Source organism: Oryctolagus cuniculus, chromosome 15 (assembly GCF_964237555.1).
Source record: "Oryctolagus cuniculus chromosome 15, mOryCun1.1, whole genome shotgun sequence".
Lineage (NCBI taxonomy): Eukaryota > Metazoa > Chordata > Mammalia > Lagomorpha > Leporidae > Oryctolagus > Oryctolagus cuniculus.
Genome location: NC_091446.1, coordinates 43,103,624 through 43,122,102, shown reverse-complemented (window position 1 = coordinate 43,122,102; position 18,479 = coordinate 43,103,624). Strand labels below are relative to the sequence as shown.

At 38.3% G+C, this 18,479-nt stretch overlaps 1 protein-coding gene across 7 annotated transcripts in view; it reads left to right on the top strand.

Annotated features, from left to right (window-relative positions):
- The window catches only part of MINPP1 (multiple inositol-polyphosphate phosphatase 1), a 41,786-nt gene extending 28,487 nt beyond the window's left edge, over window positions 1-13,299 (top strand). For 5 of the 7 annotated variants that reach the window (XM_017348780.3, XM_051823319.2, XM_051823324.2 and 2 more), the window contains one exon: window positions 11,930-13,299. In XM_017348780.3, the coding sequence (XP_017204269.3) occupies window positions 11,930-12,326 (397 nt within the window). In that variant the 3' untranslated portion in view covers window positions 12,327-13,299. The remainder of the gene's footprint in view (window positions 1-11,929) is intronic. The other 2 variants (XR_011382386.1, XR_011382385.1) reach the window with 1 other exon arrangement.
- The last annotated feature ends 5,180 nt before the right edge of the window (window positions 13,300-18,479 follow it).

Below are 18,479 nucleotides of genomic sequence, written 5' to 3'. Positions count from 1 at the left end.
TATGTCTGGGAACCATTATAGTATATACATTTTTTGTTTGGCCTCTTTCACCCAGCATAATGATTATAGGATTCATCCATGTTGTTGGATATATGCATACCACATTCCTTTTTAAGACTGAGTGATATCTATTGTGTTAGATATATCTAACACAAATTGTTTTTGATAGATATTTGGGTTGTTTCTGCTTTGGGGCTATTACAAATAAAGCAGCTTAAATGTTCTAGGTCTTTGCATGGGTATGTGCTTCCATTTCTCTTGGATAAAGCCTAAGGATAGAATGGTTGAGTTATATGTAGGTTTTATGAGTTTTTTGTTTTGTTTCTTTTTTATTTTGGAGGCAGAGACAGAGGGATAGAGAGAAAACCAGATTGGGAAAGTTTCTGTCTGCTTGTTTACTCCCCAGATGCCTGCAGTGGCCACAGGTGGGCTGGGCTGAAGCCAAGTACTCAGAGCAGGTCTTCTACACAAGTAGCAGGAACCCAATTACTTATAACCATCATTGCTGCCTTCCAAGGTCTGCATTAACAGGATGCTGAAGTCAGGAGCTGGAGTGGAGTATTGAACCCAAGCCCTTCAATGTGGCATCTTAACTGGTATCTTAACCATTAGTCTAATACTTGCCCTTGTAGGTGTATCTTTAACTTTTTGTAAAACTTCTGAACTTTACCCATCAGTGTTTGAGAGTTTCAGTTGTTTCACATTCTGGCCAACTGTTACTATGGTAGGTCTTTAAAATTTTAGTCATTCTGCCGGCGCCGCGGCTCACAGGCTAATCCTCCGCCTAGCGGCGCCGGCACACCGGGTTCTAGTCCCGGTTGGGGCGCCGGATTCTGTCCCGGTTGCCCCTCTTCCAGGCCAGCTCTCTGCTGTGGCCAGGGAGTGCAGTGGAGGATGGCCCAGGTGCTTGGGCCCTGCACCCCATGGGAGACCAGGAAAAGCACCTGGCTCCTGGCTCCTGCCATCGGATCAGCACGGTGCGCCAGCCGCAGCACGCCGGCCGCGGCGGCCATTGGAGGGTGAACCAACGGCAAAGGAAGACCTTTCTCTCTGTCTCTCTCTCACTGTCCACTCTGCCTGTCCAAAAAAAAAAAAAATTTTTTTTTAGTCATTCTAATCAGTGTTTAGTAGTACCTAATTTGGGTTTTAGTTTGCAAAACTAATGATAGCGTCTTCACATGTGTTTATTTACCATACATATTATCCACTGTGGTTAAGTGTGTTCAAATCATTTGCCCATTTTTAACTTGAGTTGTGTATGTTATTCATTATTTTTGTTGTAAGCATTTATTATATACTAGATATAGAAGTTGCTTGTTAGATTGGTGCTTTACACATATTTTTCATAGTCAGTGGTTTGCATTTTTGTTTTTAATGATATGTTTTGATTTTGTACTGCCATTGAGGAATTTCTTCCTGAGTATCTGTATGATATCCTTTGCATTTTGAGGTTTTCCTAGTCTGACTGAATGAACATATACTATTCCTGCCCCCTGTATTAGCTTTGAGAATTTTTCACTTGTTTTTTTCCAAATATTTTTCTCTAGATTTGTGATTTTATTATGGGCTTGTGCTGAGCGATATCAGCTGAAAACTTGAGGGAAGCCCCTACTGAACTTTGAGCTTTCTGTCCTGTAGCTCTCTTCTCTGGTATTATATTCTTGTCTAAATTCTCACTGCCGTCTCATGGTTGCCATACTGTTTAGGTTACACCTTCTTGTGTCTGCAAACTGTAGGCAGTAAGCTGGGGCACCTCATTTGCTCTCCTTCTCTCTTACTCTGTTGAGTGTCTAAAAGTAGTAGTTTAAAGCAGAACGGTAAGTCTGATCCCTTTACTCCATCTTGACTGGAAGCAAAAGCTGGTTTTGCGCGTGTGTATTTTTGCTTAAGAAAAAACTTTATGCTGGAGTCTTTTCAGTTCTACATTACTGTTAAGCTGTTGAATTGATATTTCTTCATATGCTCACTGGAGTTGATATTGCAATCAGAGGTATAAGAAAACTTAAACTTTGTTTATTGGTAATTTTCTTCCCAAAGCATCTCATATCTGCTGGTTCATATTGCTTGTTTGTGCACTTATATAAGTCTGGAAATTATGTGTTATTTGAAGCTGTATCTGATATGCCTGGATCATGTTTAAAAACATACTCTAAGTGATATCAGTTGAGTGTGAAACATGAATTAAGAGCTTAGAAAGATCTGAGTACATTTGAGGAAAACATGCAATTATTGGTTTTCTGGGTAAGCTTTTAAAATGATTTTTAAGTATTTTCTTTGTGTGTTTTACCTGCTTTTTGAACATACCCATTATAATCAACTCTGGTTTAACGATGTAATTTCAGACTTCAAAGTAAATATTGTTTTTACTTGGAGATTTTTGTAAAAGAGGGACAGAATTTGAAGAATTACATTCTAATCTTCCTGGGTAACATTAGGTCGTTCAACCATGTTGGGCCTCTTACTTCTTTTTTTTTTAAGATTTATTTTTATTTATTTAAAAGGCAGATAATGGAAGGAGAGACAGAGCTCTTCCATCCACTGGTTCACTCTCCAGATGGCCACAGTGGTTGGGGCTGAGCCGGGCTGAAGCCAGGAACTTGAAACTCCATCAATATCTGCACATGGGTATCAGTAGCCCAGGTACTTGGGCCATGTTCCACTGCTCTCCCTGGCACATTAGCAGGTAGCTGGATCTCATTCAGAGCAACTGGGACTCAAACCAGCACTATAGGCAGTGGCTTAACCACTGCACCTCGGCATCGGCCCCTGATTCTCCTATTTCTAAAATAAGGGGGATTGACCAGATCCCAGCCCTAAGAATTCTGTTTCTGTATATTCTTATAGATTATTCATTTCGCTTTCTTGCATTTGTATTGTTTACATTTTCCAAGTTTTTTAAACAAAATATACTTCTTTTAAAGTGGCTTTGTCCCAAGTTTAATGCTTTTGTGTTTTTAAATCAGAGTGAGAGATCAGAGTTAAAGATGTCCCATACCGTGCTTTTGTGTTCCCTGTTTATTGGGAATCTATTCTACTAAGAGTCCCAAAGTAAGAAGTCATTACAAGTGGTTAGGTGTAAGTTAAATTGAGAAATGTGACTAATAGAAGTCTGTTTGTTATTGGATCAGATTACAGAAAACACCAACAGAAACAAAGATTCATGAAAATAGGAAAGTTGAAAACAAATTATAGGACCTATGAATTCTTTATTTGGTGTTAAGTATATAAATTTAATACATTAGACATTTTAAATGCAGAATTTATTAGAATAAAAATGGTCAGTTTTCTGGAATACATGTGATTCAGGAGGTAAAACCAAAGTGGGATGGAATTAGAGGTGCATTATGTCTCAGGATGACAGATTCTAACATATAGCACAGAGGTTTTTGTTTAGAAGTCTGAACTTCTAAAGTTATATTCAGGTTTTTATGGCTGTGTGCGTTTCTCTTCTTACTCCTTTAGTCAAAATCTCAAGCTACTCGTAAGTTAAAAACCACCGATGCAGTGGATATTGAATATGCTTGATCACTGATTGCATTGCCAGACCCTCCTTAAAAAATCATATACATATTCATGTTAAAAGTTTGCATTGTGGGCCGGCGCCATGACTCACTTGGTTAATCCTCCACCTGCAGCGCCAGCATCCCATATGGGCGCCGGGTTCTATTCCTGGTTGCTCCTCTTCCAGTCCAGCTCTCTGCTGTGGCCTGGGAGGGCAGTGGAGGATGGCCCAGGTGCTTGGGCGCCTGCACCCGTATGGGAGACCAGGAACAGGCTCCTGGCTTCGGATCGGCACAGCGCCGGTCATCGCGGCCATTTGGGGAGTGAACCAGTGGAAGGAAGACCTTAAAGAAAAAAAGAAGTTTGCATTGTTTTATTAAGAAAAAAGCTTGGTCTGTGTGGTCATGGCACCTTGAACCTCAACTCTGTTCATTGAATGGCAGCGTAAAAGAAGGCTACATGGGACTGTTGATAGAGTAGAATATATTAATCTTTGTATTCCCAGCAATTTTATGACAAAATTATATGTATAGAGTCATATAAAAAGTAATTTGTTTCACATTCCTCCCCTTTTTGTCCTCTTACCTACTTCATCTTTCTGTCTCCCCCACACACATGCATCCCCAAACCATAAACATATTTCTTCCTTACTCCCTCATTCACATACATGCTCACACCGATTTGCTGCCACCAGTATTATGTCTAATTATAGACAATTTTGGCTTCGGAGAATATTAGGAATGAAATCCAGAGAAGTGTTTATGCTATGCTTGGGGTTTCAGTGTTTTTAAAGAGAAACGGGATATGACTCTTTGATATAGTGAGTAGGCCTTACCAACTGGCATGTATCAGTTCCTAAGAAATGGCTTAGAACCAAATTAAATTCTGTGGCAGATTTACTGTGGGGGCCAGCGCTGTGGCTTAGCGGGTAAAGCCGCCTCCTGCGATGCCGGCATCTCATATGGGTGCCGGTTTGAGTCATGGCTGCTCCACTTCCTATCCAGCTCTCTACTGTGGCCTAGGAAAGCAGTAGAAAATGGCCCAAGTCCTTGGACCCCCGCATCTGCATGGGAGACCCGGAGGAGGCTCCTGGCTTTGGATCAGCGCAGCTCGGACCATTGTGACCATTTAGGGAGTGAACCAGCGGATGGAAAACCCCCTCCCTCCCTCCCTCCCTCCCTCTCTCCCTCTCTCCCTCTCTCTCTTTCTCTCTCTCTGCCTCTACCTCTAATTCTTCCTTTCAAATAAATACAAAAATCTTAAAAGAAAAAAGATTTACTGTGAGTTATGGCACAAAGCAAAGAGTAGCTGTGTTCCTAGAAATTAAATCAAGCCACTTTCTTGCAGAAATTACTGATTTACTTTGTAAAAACTTGGCAAATACTTGTTATGAAATTGGATAATAATTAAATACCCTTGTATATTTGCTTTGAGATGTTTAGAGTTAATAAAAAAAAAAAGCCTTGTTGTAAGTGTGCATATACATGCAAACCCCACAACTCTTTCAGCTTCCAGTAGTAGAATGATCCAAGTCCCAATTTTAGGTGTTCACATATAATTTAAAATAGAAATACGGTATGTTTTTCCATTTGACACTAATGCCACTTAACTTTGCCAAAGAAAACAGAAATTTGAGTAAAGTCTTATAAAAGGACAAACAGGTATAAGCATGTGCAGCTGTTTAAGAGGGATTATATTAACCCTTTAGAGGAAACATATACTTCTTTTGGTCACCAATATTTCCATGGAAGTAGTTAATTTTTTTTTTTTTTTTTTTTTTTTTTGACAGGCAGAGTGGATAGTGAGAGAGAGAGACAGAGAGAAAGGTCTTCCTTTGCCGTTGGTTCACCCTCGAATGGCCGCCACGGCTGGCGCGCTGCGGCCGGTGCACCACGCTGATCCGAAGGCAGGAGCCAGGTACTTCTCCTGGTCTCCCATGGGGTGCAGGGCCCAAGCACTTGGGCCATCCTCCACTGCCTTCCTGGGCCACAGCAGAGAGCTGGCCTGGAAGAGGGGCAACCAGGAAAGAATCCGGCGCCCCGACCAGGACTAGAACCCGGTGTGCCGGCGCCGCTAGGCGGAGAATTAGCCTATTGAGCCGTGGCACCGGCCGTAGTTAATTTTTAATATACCAGAGTTTGATATTTTGCTAGTTGAGATTCAAACAATGTATAGTAGGAGTCAGTGTACTGCTAAGTCATTCTTGCTTATAATAAAAGCATTGTTACATTCTTATTGTAAATGGACCCCTGATTTAAGAGGGCTCTTCAAAAAACTTGTGGGAAAAACAAATTAGAAGTTAAGTTTGGGGCAGGCGTTTGGTGCAACAGTTAAGATTGTCTCTTGGGGTGCCCACATCCCATGTGAGAATGCCAGGCCTAGGTTTGAATTTTGACTCTGCTACTGACTCCAGCTTCCTGCTAATGGGTACTCAGGGAGGCAGCTGGTGATGGCTCAAGTCCTTAGGTCCCTGCCAACCACATGGGAGGCCTAGATTGAGTTCCCAACACCTGTTTTAAACCTGGCCCAGCTCTAGCTGTTGAAGACATTTGAGGAGTGAACCACTGGATAGAAGCTCTGTCTCTGTCTCCTTGTCTTACAAATAAAAAATAATTTAAAAATTTTAAAGTTTATTTTGGTGCCAAAATTTCTGAAACCATGCATAGTTTCCATGAACCTTTGGTGTATTCTTGTATAGTTTTAAATGGCAGAAAATGTTTGGCTAAGTTCTTGAATTTTATACCTCAAAATTATGAGTTAGTTTTTTTTTTTTTTTAAGATTTGTTTGTTTATTCAAAAGTCAGAGTTACACAGAGAGAGAGAGGAGAAGCAGAGAGAGAGAGGTCTTCATCTGCTGGTTCACTCCCCAGATGGCCACAACAGCCAGAGCTGCTCTGATCTGAAGCCAGGAGCTTCTTCGGGTCTCCCATGCGGGTGCAGGGGCCCTAGGACTTGGGCCATCTTCCACTGCTATCCCAAGCCACAGCAGAGAGCTGGATCGAAAGTGGAGCAGCTGGGGCTCGAACTGGCTCCCATATGGGATGCTGGTATTGCAGGCGGTGGCTTTACCCGCCATGCCATAGCACCGGTCCCCTGAGTTAGTTCTTATAGTTTCTTGGGAGGCTTGAGGAAGAAGGCTGTTTTCTTGGGGATAATAAAAATTGCTTTGTTGTCTTTATTCTAGTTTTCACTCAAACCACTAAGGATTAAGAAATTGAATTTGGAGTAGGAAAAACAAAATAGTGAAGAAAAATGTTTTAGCCTTCAATTATTTAAATCCCAAGTTATTAATTGGAAGTCAAACACCTTTTGTATTCCAAAACAGGGTCTAAAACATTTTGTAATTTTCAGTTAAATTGTTAGGAGGCTTGGAGCTATTGATCTATCTTCCAATACACTGTTTAATATAGCACTGAATAAATTATGCAAGTTGTCAATGAATGACTGATCAACTAATAGCTCTGCTAGTAATTGATTTATTTTTCTTCAATAAAGTTGCATAAACCAATGAGTTAGCTGCCTGTATTAATCAGTATGGGAAACATTCTTTTGTAAATGCAAAGCTTTTTTTTGTATATACTGCTGGGAATTGCTTCATTGTTTGACATCAAATGATAAGTTCAAAAAAATGGATATTTTGCCATGTTCAGTTAGAGTGCACAGTCTGATACAGGTTGACACATACCTGATGTATGCAGAATTAATAGGCTATTCAGATAGTGCAGCTTTAGTATGCTGCACCACGATACTGGCAACCCTGGAGTTCATAGATGGACTTGGGAGTCAGCAGTTTTGAAGCGTGTATATGGAATTTTAAGAATTTATTTTCCAGGTGCAGTCCCATCTAACTAAAATTTATCTTTACCTTGAATACTTGACAGCTGATAAAAACATAACTTGGGAGTGATAATGGGTCAAAAGTTATAAATGAAGTACTGTGTCAGTGTGGGAAAAAAATAAATTCCAAGTTATTTAGTGGAAATACTTTTGAGGTAAAGCAAAAAATACTTAACATTCTTTAAGTTGTGACTTCTTTAAGAGTGTGCAAATTCTGCTTCTTAACCCTAAAACCTCAACCTAGACATTTAGTAAGTTCTGTTTTGTTTTCAAATGGTGAAATAAAAAGTTTTATTATAAAAATTATAATATATAAATATTCAAAAATAATTTTTGTCCCCATTAGGGTTTCCATTTAATGTTCATGTTGACAGGATATTTTATAAAGCATCTGTTAGTCAGCTGTTTGTTACTTTAACCAAAATACTCAAGAGAAGCTACTCAGGAAGGAATAAGGCTCATTTCAGGAGGTTCACAGTCCGTGCTCAGGCGGCCTCATAGGTTTAAGCATCTAGTAAGGCTGAAGAATGGCAGAGGGATGATCACGTGGTGAACCAGAAACAGGCTCTGCTTATTTAACCAACCCTGCCTCTAGTCCTGCCTTCTGAGATCATGCCTCCAGTGGACCCACACCTCCCCCTGCCATGAGACTCATCTCCTAGATGGCATAGCTATATCAAGCCTTCCACCTATAATCAATCCATCAACCATTTAACATTAATCCAATAAACATTAACATAAGGCTTTGGGGAACCGAATTGTATTCTAAGCATAAAATAAATCATCCTTTATTTTATGAATTATTTTTTGAAATAAAATTTAACCCATGTTTGTAAACCTTCATTGTTGACATTTTTTAAAAAGTCATAAACCAAACCAATTAAACATTTTTATTCAATATCCATTAGATTTGTGTACGTGAATGTAGGAATAAATTTGTATATATATATATGGTATATATATTTTTGTGTTGCTTTATGATATACTTGACTAGTAATGATATTGTCATAAAGCAAAAAAAAAATACAGCATCATAATATTAATTCAGTGCATCTTATGTTACAGTGTGCACACACAGTCTTTATTACCAACCAGATTGAATTCATGGTGGGGAATATAAGGTAATGAGTGTTTTAGACACTGAGAGGGAGAAGCTGTCTAGATAACCTCACAGAGACATGATGTCTCTAATTTTAGGAAGCGGTTAGTCATGAAGTATGTTCCTGAAGCAAGATTTTTTTCTTTTCGTTCATCCTCTTATATCATTGATGATGAGTTTTTGTAGGACAGTATTTTTATTCAGTTTTTTTTTTCTTGCTGTGTATTCATTTTGGATTTAAAAACCTGAGGAATGGGTCTTTGCTTTTTTTTTATATTCTTGGAGAAGAATCTATGCCTTATTTAAGAAATAATCCATTTTCTTATTCTGTAGGATTTAACATGAGAATATAGTCCTCTTCAACTAGTATGTCGAAATACCATGTTTCTCCACTCAGATAAAAACTGATTTGATTCTAAACGATTTAAAATCAGCAGTGGTTTGAAAGTAAACTTTGGGGCTGGTGCTGCGGCTCACTAGGCTAATCCTCTGCCTGTGGCGCCGGCACACCGGGTTCTAGTCCCAGTTGCTCCTCTTCAAGGCCAGCTCTCTGCTGTGGCCTGGGAAGGCAGTGAAGGATGGCCCAAGTGCTTGGGCCCTGCACCCACATGGGAGACCAGGAGGAAGCACCTGGTTCCTGGCTTCGGATCTGCACAGCATGCCGGCCGTAGCGGCCATTGGGGGGTGAACCAACGGAAGGAAGACCTTTCTGTCTCTCTCTCTGTCTAACTCTGCCTGTCAAAAAAAAAGTAAACTTTGGAGCGCTAAATTCCTAAGTATTTGTTGTAGTCCAAATATACAAGTATTGTCTTACACAAGAAGGCATGAAGATTTTTCTTTTGGTGTAAATCGGGGGTGAGGCACCTTTTTTCTGCCAAGGGCCATTTTTACATTTATAACATCAGTCATGGGCCATACGAAATTATCAACTTAAAAATTAACCTAATTTACTGAATTTTGAATCCTTCCTGCAGTTGCCTTGGCAGGGCCAGACCAACTGATTTTGCAGATCTTAACCCTGTAAATTTTAGTTGTGAAACTTGATTATGCCATGCTTTTGAATTTGGATCTTTGGTACTTTAGGATAGCTGATGAGTTTTAAAATATATGAAAATATACCATTCAATCAAATGAATTTGTTACTTGAAACTATGTTTACATTTAAAGTATTACATACTGATATTTAATTTTATTTCTATTTTATTTGAAAAGCAGAGAGAGATTGAGGTGTTTCATCTGCTAGTTCACTCCCCAAATGCCTACAGCAACCAGGGCTGGACTAGACTAAAACCAGCAACTGAGAACTAAGTCAGTGTTTCCCATGTGGATGGAAGGGATCCACATATTTGAGCCATCACTGCTGTTTCCCAGGGTTCACATTAGCAGGCAATCTGCATTGGAAGTAGAACTAGGATTTGAACCAGGTACTCCACTATGGGATACTGGAATCCCAAGCAGCAACTTAACCAATGTGCCAGACACTTGCCCCCCTTATAAATCTATAGCAGGCTAATTTTTTAAGTTGATCATTTTTATGGCCTGCAAATGATATAAATACCTAAATGGTTCTTGACAGAAAAAAAGATTCCCCACCCCTGATTTAGAAGAAGGCCTGTGTAAGATTGCTTTTCTAATCTCACAAGCTCCTTTTCCCTATGTGTGTTCCATGCAGATATGTGTGGCGTTGCTTGCTTGCTTTTTTTTTTTTTAAGATTCATTATATTTATTTGAAAGGCAGAATGTGTGTGTGTGTGTGTGTGTGTGTGTGTGTGTGAGAGAGAGAGAGAGAGAGAGAGAGAGAGAGAGAGAGAGAGAGAGAAAATCTTCCATCCACTGGTTCACTTCCCAAATGGCTGCAACAGCAAGGGCTGGGTCAGGCTGAAGCCAGGAACTGCATTCAGGTCTCCCATATGAGTGGAGGGGGCCCAAGCACTTGGGCCATCTTCAGCTGCTTTCTTAGGCACAGTGGTAGGGAGCTGGATTGGAAGTGGAGTGGTACCCATATGGGATGCCACCATTGCATTTGGAAACTTAACCCATTATACCACAACACCAGCCCCTGGGAGTTGTTTTCTCAGGTTGCCTGGTTCTGTTCTCTCCCGCCTACTTTCATCCGAACTTACTGTTTCCTTTGTCTCTGCTATTCCCTTCCTGCTTGTCTTGATTCCATTCCCACTAGTTTCTATGTATTGTGGGCTCTGTGTTTGTGATGTTCACCAGGACCAGGTTTCTCCAAGTCCCTGGGCTAACCATAGGCCTGCCTTGCACTCACCAATACTAGAGTAGGCTAACAGCTTCCTGATTTCAGCTGCTCTCAGATTGACCCCTCTTACCTCACCCCCCACCCCACGCCTTTTCCGGCTAATACCTATTGGCTGTTTGGGGTTCTTCTGCCCTCAGATAGCTCAGATACTCTGGTTTCCCTCTGCTTTCTCCAACAAACCCACTGATAATACACAATTCTTGAGAATATGTGATGGCTAATAGGGAATACTTTTCCACCTTGTTGTTTGTAAATATTTCCCATGGGTTTTGGGTTTTCAGTCTAGTTGCTCCAACCGTTTTTTGTGGGAAACCTAGAAGGTCTACAACTCCTGTGTCTGTCCTCTTAGAAAATCCGGATGCACTAAATTTATAACTTGATGTGGGGAGTGGTTGGCAAGAAGTCAGATGGCTGAGTTTGAATAATGAAGTTTACAAATTCTGTTTAAGAACAGGAATCATATTCTCTCTGTAAAAGTTGGAAAAAGACTAAGCAGCCATTCACTGCTTCTTATAAAAAGAAGCCTTTATCAGAAAAAAAATCATAGAAAAAAGCTTGAAGAAAAATAACTTAACTGATAGTGTTGAAAGCAGTTTGTGTTTCTGGCACCGAAAAGGCTCCTACTCTCAGTCACAGAGACAGGGTGTATTCACATGATATGCTGCATCTCTATCATTGTCTGGCTCTGTGCTAAAGTTTTTGTGCAGATCAGGTCTCGTAAACAGAGGATTACATGGATTACTATTCGTTGTTCAGACTTGGTCTTAACCAAAAAATTTACTGAATATTGTTTGTCCTTATTCCTTAGAAATAGTAGTAACATTTTAAATTTACTCTGATGGCTCTATGAAGTAGTCTGTTTACAAAGGGCCAATTTGCTTAGCTTCATTCACTGAAAGGCAGCTAGTATTGAAATGTATGTCTGCTTCAAGTTCTTTTATATGCAGGACTCTCTCTTTAAACATAAAGGATAATATACATGCACACTATTTTAGATGAATTTACATTACAGTGATCCTGGATTTTGAAACTTAACTTTCAATATAAAAAGTTCAGTTTTCAGCCGCACAGCCATCTGCTTGAGTTACATATAAGAAGATAAAAAGGTGAGACTATTTAAACTTAAAAGAGAAGAAAATGGGCAAGTTGCATATGACTTCTAAGTGAGATATTATGTTCCATGCTTTGAATATATATATTCTTTGTTTTTTCTCAATTTTTCTTTGAAGGTCTCAACCGATTTCTTCTCCAGTCATTCTCCAGTTTGGTCATGCAGAGACCCTTCTACCACTGCTTTCTCTCATGGGCTACTTCAAAGACAAGGAGCCCCTGACAGCTTATAATTATAAGGAACAAATGCATCGGAAGTTCCGAAGTGGTCACATTGTACCTTATGCCTCAAACCTGATATTTGTGCTTTACCATTGTGAGAACGCTAAGACTCCTAAAGAACAATTCCAAGTGCAGATGTTGCTGAATGAAAAGGTGTTACCCTTGGCTCACTCACAGGAAACTGTTTCTTTGTATGAGGATCTGAAGAACTACTACAAGGACATCCTTCAGGGTTGTCAGAACAGTGAAGAATGTGAATTACCAAAGGTGAACAGTACATCTGATGAGCTGTAAGCCACTAGAGAAAACTTTTAATTCTTCACCAAACTGTAGGGGTGATTACATGCTTTTAAGAGGTAGGCAATCCTTTGATTACAGAGAATTTTCACATTTCTTGAGTATTTCTTTTCACAGAAAAATGTTTCTTTTTGGATCTGGACATGATATATAAGAAATGATTCTTCACTGGGGCAGCTTCTTAAAGAGAAAAATATCTATTTATTGAAACAGCTGGCACTGCAGATATTAACAGAAATGAAATTCTTCCTGTTTAAGAAACCTCACACTGAGATAGGAAGGATGTAATTTCAAAATGATACTTGAAAAATGCTTGAGTAACAATTAATAAAATATTAATTGAATGACTCATCATTTGATTGAACTGAGTCTAGGGACTACCAAATGTGCTAAAGTTCTTTTTGCCTTAGGTAGGACAATTCTGGTATTAATTGTCTGTGTTAATCAGAAATGTTGTGATAAACCGAGTATTACTTGGGAAGAAAGCTAACATCTTTCTAGATGAGAGTTTGAAACTTACAGAGCAGAGTCTGATTTAAAGAGACGCTTTCACTGGAGCAAGATAAAAAGTATAATGTGTTTGTTGGTAGTATTTGTAAAACATTTGAATACTTTTTCAATAATTCCTTAAAGCTTCTAATAGGTCTTAGGTTGTCTTAAATTATCATACCACTTTTACAGAGATAGCAGTGGAAGGACAAACAGAACAGTTACCAACAAGTCAGATGGATGGAATCAAAGTTTCTTAAATCTATTGCTTAGCTATCTTTTCTGTTGTTACTGGCTTCTGTTTTTATATTTTGCTTTATGAAATGTATCTTTTGCTTGTTTGATTTTTTTTTAATAAAGACTTCATTATGGCTGGCTTTGTTTTCACAGATTTGAACCTATCTCAAAGAAGTAGTTCTGAGTTCTGTCAAATACCATGAGACTGTTACAATAATAAAATTCTTGTGACTTTACTAACACAGTTTTTTTCTGCTGTCCTTTTTGAATTTTAATCAATAAAGGGTTGGCATTTCAAGTAGCTACGCAATCAGGCTTTTTAAGGCAGTTTTCTTCTAGTAAAATTTCCTCAAATAAATTGACTACTAATCCATTTTATTTTATTTTAATTCATGGTCATTTTAAAGATATATTTTAAAGAGAGTTTTAGGATTTTTGTATTAAAATGTGGTTACTCTTATCAAACAATTTACAGTAAAATTTCAGTTTAATTTACTGCATGAGTTTTTCAGAGTTTACTTTTGATTGGCCAGACCATAGGAAAACAAACACATATTAAGGATATGCATGTGTTTATGGACAAATTGTCGTGTATGGCTAAAATTTGAGTACTTTCTGCCAAATTTCAGGGTAAAAATAGAAAAATATCTTTCCAGCTTTAATTTTAAAAAGTGGAAATGGGATTTATTTTTATCATTGAGAGTTAAAATGTTTTCTGGTTAATATTTAATCAGTTGATTTTTAAAAATTTTTTTTACTCAGTGATACTTTATGCTAATTTATAAATACAATTTTAAAAATTTGAATTTTTTTCTGTTGATCAGAAAACTTTGTTGCTTTCACTTTTGCAAAAATAAGACTAGGATATCTTTTAAAATTAAATTTACCGTGGGGTTATGTAACTTTGCCAATACCTTTTTGAATGGATTTCTAATATTAAAAATAGTAGCACTGATAAGTAAGTAAAGGACTCAAGGCATGGCAGGCATTTGGCATAGTGGTTAAGACTGGTTGAGTTGCCTGGTTCTACACCAGCCTCTGCTGCTGATTCCAGCTCCCTGCTAATATAGATCCTGGTAGGAAGTGGTAATGGCTTATGTGGATTGGGTTTCTGCCACTCAAGTGGGAGACCTGGATTGAGTTCCTGGTTTCAGCTCCACTGAAATAGTTGGGGGCTATTGTAGGCATCTGGGGAGTAGGGAGTAAACCAGCAGGTAGGAGCCCTCCCTGTCTCTCTCTGCCTCTCAAGTACATAAATTAAAAAAAAAAAAAAAGCTACAAGCCAGCATTTGGGAATTATAGAATACTCAAGGGTATTTCAGAAAGTTTGTGGGAAATGGAATTAAAGATAAGTTTATTGTGATGTAAAAAAATTTGCAGTCCATGTATAGTTTTTTTATAATATGCATTTTTTAAAAAAGATTTATTTATTTATTTATTTATTTGAAAGAGAGAGCACATGTGTGCTTCTATCTACCAGTTTACTAACACAATGGCTTCAATGGCTGTTAATGGGCCCATCTGAAGCCAGGAGCCAAGAGCTTCTCAGGTCTCCCATGTGGGTACTTGGGAGTACTTGGGCCATCTTCTGTTGCTTCTCCAGGCACATTAGCAGGGAGCTAGATTGGAAGTGGAGCAGCCAGAACTCAAACTGGCACCCAAATGGGAATGCAGGCACCTCAGGCAGCATCTTTACCCACTATGCCATAGTGCCAGACCCCATAATATGCATTTTACACTAATATTTTGAAGACCACTCATAAATGCCTCCTTGTAGTCACACTGCATGTCAGCATGTGAAAAACCTGAGACAATCCATAGGAAAGAGAAGCACAAGTTTCCTGAGTCATTTGAATCCAGTATCCTATTTTTCACTTCTGAAAGACAAATGGAAATCTATTTTATGTTAAAAATTTACATAATAAGGTATACAACTCTATGCCAAAAATCATAAAGAAGATGCATACATCATTTTGTTGGTCACTGATCTTCAAATGAATGATGTCCATAAAATAGATGATTAGTGGTAAATGCTCTGAATTTACCATGAATGTTCTCAGTGCTGATTATTTCTGGAAAATTCTGGTGTCCTCATTTTTCTTCAAATGTTGTGAATATGTAGATAAAAGAAGAAAAATGGTAAGGACTCATACCCATTATGTTTTGTCGAAGTTACATAACATTTGTTTTAAACCAAATAAGAGCAGTTTTGAGAACTTCTGTGTACTTCCTTGATCTTACTGTCCTTACTCCTTGCCTAGAGGTGACCATCAACATAAAATTCAAGATTAACCTTTCTGTTTCATGCTTGATTCTGGAAACTTGTATTATTGTTGTGGAAGTTTTTAAATTTTCTGTAAAAGGACTTAACTGCATATCATTCTTGAATGAGTGATTTATTATTACTGCTGTATTTGTTTTCAAGGCTTTCTTAATCCTAATCATTTGTTGTAAAAATTAATACTTTGAATTCAATACCCATTGAGTTCTTTTTATGTCCAAATATTAGACTGCATCTGTGAGCATAAAAAAATGAATGAGCCTAATTATTTTATTGAAAGGGGTTATCTTCAAAAAACTTGAATTTACATGGTGTCTGACATTAACTAAATAATACTGACTCTTTGAATACTTTATACAATAACAAAGACTATATAAATTTTATGAGTTATTTAATTTCATTGTTGAATAGGACCATAAAGTCATCTTTGATTATATAAAAATGTGTCATATATAAAATATTTCAGGATGGGGGAGTAAGTGGTGTGTGTTTTGTTTTTTTTTTTTTTTTGCAAGTGTTAAAAATGTTGTGATATTCTGGTGCTGTTATTCTCATTTAGGAAATGCCTGAAACTGAAGAATCTCATGGTAAAATCTAAAGATCCTACCCAGGATAGGATATATGAAAAGCTGAACATTGAGAAATAATTTTTGAATAGGAAGGGTTCTTTCGCAATAGGTCACCAAATTACTCAATTAGGCCAAAGTCTAATCCCTTTTGTTTCTGACATTTTAGTTGATTAATTAATACCTACTGACATTAGGTGTCTTTCTTCCTAATCTATAACTTGTGTGTATTGCATTGTGCTTAGTTTCTTCTGATTATGTAGTTTCTGCTCTGTCACACAGTCACTCATTGATACTGTTTTTGTAAATGATCTTAATTTTGACACTGAAAGCAGAAATCATTGTGTAAGAAAAAAGTGTTTTTTGTAGGTGTAATCAACTTTCATATCTCTGAATGTGTTCCTTTTGCAGGCTGCAGAACTGATTTTTTTTTGCACGCTCTTGAAGATGTCTAAGTAAACACGCAACTGATCCAGTAAATGTATAAATTTTGGGATCACGTTTCTCCCATGTGGCATTTCATGTGGTCCATTAATGATACTTGGAATTTGGCTGTCTTTTGCCAAATATGAGCTGAAAGTAAATTTAATAAATAATGCATTACTATATAGTATGCTCATATCTAGATTTTTACCTTGAATTTGTATCACAGGCCTCTCCATTCTCTCCTAACCATTCTTTTTCTCTCAAGCATTTTTTTCTGCTCACCTGGCAACCTGTTGTACTCTTAAGGGTCTTCTCAGTCTAGTCAGCTATTTTATTTATTTGTGTGTGTGTATGTGTTTGTGAATGGTTTTCTGAGATAGTTCCACTGCAGGAAAAGATGTGTGGTGTCAGCTTCATACCTGGCCACTTGGTAGATAACTTTTTTTTTTTTTTTTTTGGACAGAGTGGACAGGGAGAGAGAGACAGAGACAGAAAGAAAGGTCTTCCTTTGCCGTTGGTTCACCCTCCAATGGCCACCGCGGCTGGCTCACCGCGCTGATCTGAAGGCAGGAGCCAGGTGCTTCTCCTGGTCTCCCATGGGGTGCAGGGCCCAAGCACTTGGGCCATCCTCCATTGCGCTCCCTGGCCACAGCAGAGAGCTGGCCTGGAAGAGGGGCAACCAGGACAGAATCCGGTGCCCCGACTGGGACTAGAACCCGGTGTGCTGGCGCCGCAAGGCGGAGGATTAGCCTGTTGAGCTGCGGTGCTGGCTAGATTAACTTTTAAAACTTTGACTATTTTATCATTATTGAATTAATACGTTTTAAGATAAAAGATTGTTAATTTTATTTCTAAAACTGGTCCTAATTCAGTATCTTCCTGGTACTATATATTTTTTTCCTGGTACTATATTCTAAAATATCAAACCGTTCAAACCCAAAGAGTTCATGTTCACACTCTTATTTGTTATACTGAAGCAACAAATATTTGTTCATTAAAATAATAGCCTTCTGAATTAGATAACACTCCCAGTATAATAGCAAAGCATAATTATAATATTTATTTTACACTATTCCTAAAACAGCTAGTATAAAAAATAGTTTGGATGAAAGTCTATAGATTTTTCTTTTTTTTTTTTTATTAGAGTTCATCTGACCAAACTTGGTTCTGTTTGTCTTCGTTAAACATTTAAGAGTGTAGGTGCTTTTGCAAACTCAACAAATTTTGTGGAGAAAAAAATCCTGGTGTGGTGTCGATTACTTATGTTCTGGTGAAATAAATCTAAGGATTCAATTCTTATAGACAAAAAATTAATTGGAGACAGCGAGAGCATTCATCTTGCTCTAGCCATTATTGCTCTTCTCTTTGAGAGACCCATTAGGTTCTTTTCCTTACACTTTTTTTTTATTCTTATCTTCCTAAGAAAGTGAGAAGAGCAGTCTTGGTGAGAAGATAGTGCTTATTTTCCATGTGCAGGGCTGCTCCCTCAGGCTCTCTTTCAACATTTGCCTTATGGAGATTAGGTTGAGAGCCTGGTTTTCTAATTTGATTACTTTAGTTACAGTTTTGTGTTCTCTTTAATCCACCTAAGTGTTACTCATAGTGGGGAAAAAATAAAGCAGTGGAGTCTCACGGCTTTGCTTGCTACTTCAGTAGATGGGACTAAAAAGAGAAATTGAGATCCTTGTCATAGGACATTGGAAAAGTGAGATAGAAGCAACACCCCTTTGCCTTTTTCTTTCTGAGAGAAACAGTAAATGAAATGCAGATTGAAGTGTGGCTTCTAGAAGTAATGGGATGTTACATCTGCTCGAGTCTGGTGGAAAGGCTTCAGGTTTCTCTAGTGAGGAAAATAGAGAGTGGGCAACACTGGCACTTTTCAAATAGGTGCTGCTGATCTTTGCCTCAGTCTCCTAGTAGGTGGGTCAGTAATACTTGCTTTTCAAGTCTAGCTGTCATCAGCCTAGCTCTTAAAAATAGCTAGAGGCATGACTAGAGCAGCCCTGCAGTCCCTGGGCCAAACTGATGTTTCAAAGCACGATTTTCCTTAACAGGTCTAAAAACTCTTTCATAAGTATTTTGTAAACACGTTTATGGATCTGAGTACATGTATTTACCCAAAGAAAAGTGTGTAGTCCAGGCTTAAGAGAA